At 53.4% G+C, this 7,376-nt stretch overlaps 1 protein-coding gene across 1 annotated transcript in view; it reads right to left on the reverse strand.

Moving 5' to 3' along the window:
• RGS5 (regulator of G protein signaling 5) overlaps positions 1 to 123 on the reverse strand; it is a 27,076-nt gene extending 26,953 nt beyond the window's left edge. The window contains exon 1 of the mRNA XM_011377057.1: positions 80 to 123. Coding sequence (XP_011375359.1) covers positions 80 to 123 — 44 coding nt within the window. The remainder of the gene's footprint in view (positions 1 to 79) is intronic.
• Between the last annotated feature and the right edge of the window lie 7,253 nt (positions 124 to 7,376).

Raw genomic sequence — 7,376 nt, forward strand, 5'->3', positions numbered from 1 at the left:
CTGCTCCTGCCCAAGCCCAGTGGCGTCCTCCCCAGGAGACGCCCCCGTCCCCACCCGCCAGCCACGGCCAGGCCCTCACCTCTCTAGGCACGACTGGGGCAAAGCTGCAAGTCCTTTGCACATCCTGGCAGGCGGCTCCTCGCTTTGAGCTCAACTCTTAACAGCAGAGCAGTCTGCAAACTTCCGAGGTGCCTCCCTCTGCTGACTATATAGAGAGAGGCCCTTCCTAACGCCGCCCCAGCCAATCCGGGCCTGGGCCGCTGGCAGGGACTCTGGGGAGAAGGGGGGGCCCCCGCCTGCCTCCTGTCCCAGGCTCGGGCTCCCTCCCACTGGCCCCACCCACGCCGGCTGCTCATCTGTAAGGTCAGCAGGACCCACTGGGACTCTGGAGCCCTCCACCAATCCCTGGGCTGTGCCAAGAAGCAATTACGAAGCCCCTCCAGGCCCTGCCGTGTCACAGGCGGATAGGACTGCAGGGCCCCGTGACACTCAGTCCAACCCTGTTTCACTGGAGGACACAAGAGGAGCTGAATTATAAAATATTTAGCCTAACCCATCGGTACTTGCATGTGCTACCTTTCAGCAGTGTTATTTAAACCCGATTACTAAGAAGTGGGGGGAGGGCTTCGTTTTTGAATTTTACTTTTGAAAAGTATAATTTTTAAAGTCAAACGTCTCATTGTAGACCTATAACTTAGTTGCATTAGTTAAGATAATGAGGTCTGTAAATTTTAAATTCTGTTGAAATTTGTTGTCTATTCGTTTTTGGTAAATATTCCTCATATACTTTCTTCTTGTTAGCTGCAGGCAAGGTTTGACACAGCTGTCTCTGGTGTAGTTATGCATCGTATTAGAATCTCCACACTTTTTTCATCTATCAGTTCCTGCTGGAGATAATTTACTATTCCTAACATGAGAAAGATTTTTCACTTTCTTCTAGTAACTGAGATGGTATTTGCTTTATACACCATGAAACTGTTAGATGCCTACAAGGTGATGATCTTGGTACCTTTTAATTGGTGGGTTTTTTTTATCTGTCGATATGACAATATCCATCATGGTCTTTTTCAGTGATTTTCGTCTGATATTAACATGTCTACCTCGCCTTTGTTTGATTAGTAGGTAGTTGCCTGTGTTCATCATGTTTTTGTTTTGTTTTTTTAAATTAAAAAGTACATCTGTTTCCAACCCGGTAGTCTACGTCCCTCCGTAACTGGTAAGCATAATTTTTTTTCTACCTGTGTTCAATCGTATATGTGAACGTATTTTTACAAGCCTATTGTGTGTGGACACGTCCCTCTTTCTCTGCAACACTGAGTTTCCTTATTCCACTAAGCTTCACTCACTCGGTAGGTACACATTCTCTTATTGTGACAGTCCCGGCATCGCTGTGGCTCTCTCCTGCCCCCGAGCGACACGACGCCCCGCGCGCCCCCACGCGGCCCCGCGCGCCCCCACGCGGCACTCCCTTCCCCCATGGCGTCTTCTCGCTGAAGAACCCACAGAACAGCAGCCTGTGGCTCCTTTGCCAGCCGCTCGCAGAGGCTGCGCAGGCCTGTCCTCAAGCTGCGCTGGGTTTTTTTGCCTGCTGCTGCTTTTTCGTCTCCCACTTTTCTTTCTCGGTTCATTTTCCGTCATGTGTTTGTGGTTCTTTCAGCAAGGATCTGGGGGAGTGGGCTTTACAAATGTTTCTAAAAAAAAAGTGAGGCTGGTTGTAGAGTCTTAGTTGAGGAGGCCAGTCGCTTTTCACTGTGCATTTTGAAGGTGACGTGTCTCCACATCCTGGCACCTGCTGCTGCCCTTTGTCCCAAGCTCTCTGGGAGCCGTCCAGTCTTCCCCACACTCCTGCTGTAGACGGCTCAGGTGTCCTTGTCTCCAGTCCTGCCTGCCACCGAGGACGCCCAGCGTGACACCCGTGTCTCTCTTCGGTCTGGGATACCCCGGGCACGTGCCTCCTGCTCGCTGTGCCTGCTCTTTCCTGGAGCGTCAGGGGGCCACACACACCCCCTCCCACCCGCCACTGCTCACTGTCGTGCGTTTCATCTCTTCGAATTCCAGCAGCATCCAGAAGGATTTTCTCAGCGTTATCTTCCAGGTCACTAATTCTGAATTTAGCTGTGGTCATTCTATTCTTTACTCTTAAAATGAGGTGCTTTCTTTCTTAGAATTTAGTGGCTGTAAGTTTAATTTTTAACTGTTGTATTTGACCCATTTGAATAATTATCCTTGTTCTAGTTTTACAAACGTAATGTGTTGCTTTTTTCCCTTAAAAATTTTAAACACACGTAACCTGTATTTTAAGGGATGTCGAGGGCCTTTCAGAGGGTAGGGTGGCACAGTGGTTTCCAGCACAGACTGGAGGAGAGAAAGTGCGTCATTCAAACAATGGCTCTACCACTTACCGACGGGGATGCCGCACAAATTACTTAGAATTTCATCAGCTGGGTGTTTTCTATGCATTGGAACTCAAGGGAGATAATGACCATCGAGTGCTTATACTAGTGCAGCAGTCAGCACTCACTGAAGGCGCACTACAAAATTCTCTTTTAGTTTGTTCTTCATGACACTGAATTTCCTCCTGGTTTTTAACTCCTGTCTGGGATTCCTGTTCTGTGGCATTACCTCCTGTGGAATTTGCTCCCCAGCGTCCTGGGGTCAGGCAGCGTGATGACCAGGTCGCTGGTGTCATACCTGGTCTGCGTTGGTGCCTGGCTAGAACCTGGGGCGGGGAGGGATAGGACTGTCCCCGTGGAGGGCACACGCAGAAAGCGCTGGGGTTCCTGAACCGGGGCAGGGGCCAAGACTTCATTCCAGGTTTTGTCCCAGCCGGTTGTGGAGAGGATGGGTGGTGACATTGTCTGAGGGGCTGTCGGTGCAGAACCCTAAATGCAAAGAATTCTCTGTTGAGTGGGCATTGAAGAACTTGAAGCCAGGAGTCGAGACGGCTCCTTCGAGGAGTTTGGGGTGACCGGAAGGAGGGAGACTGGCAGCTTGAGCAGCACAGGGTTGAGACTCTAGAAGGTGAACGGGGACCTAAGGGGCTTCACAGTGGAGGGGACAGGGGACAGAGCCAAGGGGGAGGTGCAGCCATGGAAGCTCAGAAAGGCTCTCGCTCACTCTCCTCATTCGGGTCCGGGCAGAACTAGAGCAGAGACCCCGCTATGCTCGGCTGCTCAGGGTTCCGGCAGGCGGGAAGCGCTCCTGGAGGTGGCCTCGCCACGTCCGGGCGCCATTCTGCTGCAGGACGAGAGGGGCCCATGGCTGTTCCAGGGGCCCACGGTGTGCTCATGGTGGCAGCAGGCGGGGGACGGGGCTGGCCGGGCTCCAGGCTCTTTGCTCGTGGAAGATGCTGAAAACGGTCCTCTTGCTGTAAGGGAGCAGCCTGTGGGCGCCGTGCCATATCTTTGGGGTGGGGCGGGGCTGCTGCCAGGGCTGTCCCTCTCCCTGGAGACAGCACCCCCACAGCCCCGGTGAACAGTTCCCGTGGAAGAACACGCTGTGAAGCCACGTTCCCACCACAGATCCCTTCCGGCTCAGCACTGCGGGACAGGGAAAAACAAGCCCTTCTGTGACCTTTCCAGGCCAAATGTCTCTCGCTCGCTTCTCTTTCCACGAGACAGGCAGGTCTCGGGGATGGAGGACATCTTCCTGTCCCTGACTTCCAATCTCCTCACGAGGGGTTTTTCATTTTGGGGACTCACATCTATATGGGACGGGATAGATGACCCTGGGGTCCCTTCCATCTCTAACACGCTAGGCTCTGATTCTGGGGGACCACAGTGATGTGTACTTGAATCCAGTTTGGTCCAAGCTTCTCGAGCCTAAACAGGGAACGTGTTTGTCTTTGGGTCCCCAAGGCTCGTAGGATGGTGGGCTCGTGCCTCCCCGAGACTGACGCTGCACGTGAGTTTATTAAACAGACAGCGACATCTCCACAGTGCAGCGTCACTCACAGCATCGCTGTCCTGAGCATTCGCAGACAGCCCACTCCAGGTGGATGGAACGCTACCTGCACGGCGTGCCAGCTGACACACTGGCTGAGCGGCACCCCAGCCCCCTTCTTAGTTGCGTGGCCTCCCTCACAGCTGCCCCATAGGTCTGCATGTCACCTGAGGGGACAGCTGTCCTGGGAACCACCACGCCACTTACCTAAGTATCTAGACCAAACCACGAAAGACATGCGCCTCCTCCGAGACGCCACTGGGGACCAACGTCCCCACACCTTCAACGAACCCTGTCTAGACCCGCGCCTCCGGGAGCAAAGCCTCGCTGCCCATCAACTCCATCCCGCGCACCCCCCCGGCCCCCACCGGTGCGACCCAGCCCTCTCCACGCCCGCAGCGCCGGCCTGTCTGCCAGCCTCAGAATAGCCTGCCGCCCGCATCTTGCTGCTCCCACCGCTTCCCGGACTTAACCGGAATTGAACTGCTCCTCAGATCATAGACTTTTTTTGCTATTTGTGTCTTGTTTCGTTTCCCTCTACCCTGGGGCTGTCAGGATCAGGAGGTACTTCGCTTCTCCCTTGCTGTGCACTGTCACTGTGATATGAACAAGCCTCCTGCTCCCACGGAACCGACTCATCTGCCAAGATATGTGTCCCTGGACAGAACACGTGGCAGATATGACTAGTTGCCTATGCATTATTCACTTTTTCTTTCCAAAACAGAAAACTGAATTTGTACAGAACAGCAATATATGCCCAGCTTTTTAGAAAAATAAAAATTAAACCTCCCTTGCAGCCAGGATTAGCCAAGTCACGTGGCTTTATCCGCTGGGCTGGAGGCAGAAGTCCCCAAATACAATCGCAGGAACCCACTTGTGTGGGAGGTAGACTCGGCCGGCTCTCTGCTCTAGTCCCCTCCTGCCACTTGTCCCTGGCAGCAATGACCACTCGAGGCCGTGTGGAGGTGGGTATTACACCTCGGGGACCGTGAGGCAGCAGGTGTGAGGGCAGAACCATCGCCAAAGCTGGTTCAGGGAGAGGGAGAGGAAGAGGGAGCCGGCCGGGGCCGGGGGCAGGCGGGCGTGGTGTCCTCGGACTCCTAGCGTGCCGCAGACGGCAGCGTACCTCCTTCCCCTTCCGCTTTACTGCCTTCTACACCTCAGTTACTTGTTTCATGTTCTCGTGTCTCTTTGGCTTCTTAGACGGGGGACCGACCTGGCACGGCCCCGTGGAGTTCAGGCACTAGAGTGTCTCGGAGATGTAACTGGGAGGAGGAAGCTGAGGCCAGGAAGAGATGGCGATGCATGACACACACGCGGGACAGTCTAACACACTGGGACCCAGCTCCCGACCCAGCCTCTTTCCACTCCCCTCCCGCCCGCTTTTCCTGGCTCTCTCCTTAAACCTCCCTAGGGTGCTAGATAATATTTGTATCTTCTGGCTATTTTCTTTTTCACATAATTTTCCCATGAAGACGTTGTCGTCCCCTCTTCCAGACATGACCCCAGGGCGAGGACTGCAGGCTGGCCTCCTCAACTGATCCCTGTGGCACCATGGCAGACCTCCTCCCGGGGGACATGCAAGGCGCAGACGCTTGTCCCAGCTGTGTTCCCACCAGCCTGGCCCTCAGCAGGGCCGGGAAGCCATCCTGGGGAGGGAAGTACTCATGCATATGCCCAGTCCAGTCCGATGCCCCCCAGTGCCACGCACGGCCTTGGTGGTCCGGATCAGCTCATGGAGGAGCCAAGGATGGCACTGGAGAAGAAAGGCCTTGTGTCTCAGGCACCCTCTGGGACGTTTACAGCTGCAGGAATACTGTACTTCAGACGGTCTCGAGAAAATAAGTTAACAGAACAGCGCCTCGTACAGAACTCGGCTGTGGGTTGGGGGGAGACGGGTGTAAACCTGGAGAGAGGGGGCTGGGTGGTCGCAAAGCCCCTCCCTGTGGGTCTCTGTCCTCTGCGAGTTTTCTCATCTCTCTACTTGATTAATGAGGCCTCCAGCTGGTTTCAGTATATGAATCCTGTATAAATATTTACTTCTCTCGTCCGCCTGCTTGTTGAGAAAATGTCCTGGCTTACTGAATTATGGCCAGTGCTTCAAAGAACCTTTGGTCTCAGTTCAGCGTCTTCACTGAGCAAACAGCGTGTCTTCAAAATGACAGCACCACCGCCTGCTCAGTCCTCACGGCCCTTTCGCCACTACCATGTCACTTAGTTCACGTGAACGTCATCCGCCTCCTGCACGTGGCGGGGACACCCTCATCTGGACACTGGCCTGTGTGCCACGAGCCTCTGTTAGGTGACTGTGTGACCATCAGACACCAGAGGAGGTACGAGGTCGCAGAGACGTCCTGGACTCCACGCGAGTATCCAGCAGGGGACTCGACATAGTGCGAGAAGCTGCCAAACAGCGTTGGGCAGCGAGCTAATCCAAGGCCTCGAACTCACTGTGCCAGACACTTAACTTTCCCGTTCTGTCCACTTGTGGGACCGCGAGCCTCTACTCCGCTGGGGTGGCAGAACCTTCCGTGTTTTCTTCCCCAGTCCGCGTCTCAACCTGATGAGCATGCGCAGGCCAAGCCCTGGTGCTGCCCGGCCTCACTCGCCTGCCCACGTGCCACCCGCACCCCTCTCCCGGGGTGTCCAGGACGGGCAGCTCTCTCGGCCCCTTCACACTTAGGCGGGGTGGCACAGGAATTCTTGGGGTGCTTTCCTGCCACTTCCTTGACTTTCGGGCCCCTGCAGCTCTCAGAAAGCTGAGTGTCAGAAACGTTTTGTTTAAATTATCAGGACTCTCATCTTCAGGAAAAGAGCCATTAGAGAGAGGTGAGCCACAAGGCCTGAGGCCACCCACTTTTTTATGTTTTATGTGGAAACACTTTAAGTAGCATGCTAGACACTCCATCCCGATCTGTCACCTGACATCTTATCCAGGTGTGACCGGGCTACACTGAATGTCCAAAGGCATCCTGGAACGGCAGAGCGGCAGTCCCACCGTTAGCTGTGAGGCGGCTGAGGGGGCTGGACCGATGCATGTGCACGAGCCTTGTTTTCTTGAGTACAAACAGGAGAAACATTCAATTCTCTCAACCAGGGGCCTCTGGAAACCACCTGTTACCTACTAATGGGTCTCGATTTCATATTTTAGTATCTTTTGTTTGGATTAAGGCTTTGTATCTATAGAGCACCCCTAAGGGGTACAATGTTATTTCTGCTAAGACAGCATGAAATCCTGGAAATAATAAGAGATCTGGAGTCAGAAAACATGGGCTGGAGTTTTAGCTTTGTCACTTACTAGCTAATTTTTTTTTTTTTTTTGCAAGTTTTAAACTTTTTTTGATTCTCATTTCCTCCATTTTTTTTTTTTTTTGGCAAGTTCAACTTAAATCTTTTTTTTTTTACCTGTGAAATGAGACTAATAGTCATGTCTG

This window comes from Pteropus vampyrus, unplaced genomic scaffold, assembly GCF_000151845.1.
Source record: "Pteropus vampyrus isolate Shadow unplaced genomic scaffold, Pvam_2.0 Scaffold304, whole genome shotgun sequence".
NCBI classification, from domain to species: Eukaryota; Metazoa; Chordata; class Mammalia; order Chiroptera; family Pteropodidae; genus Pteropus; species Pteropus vampyrus.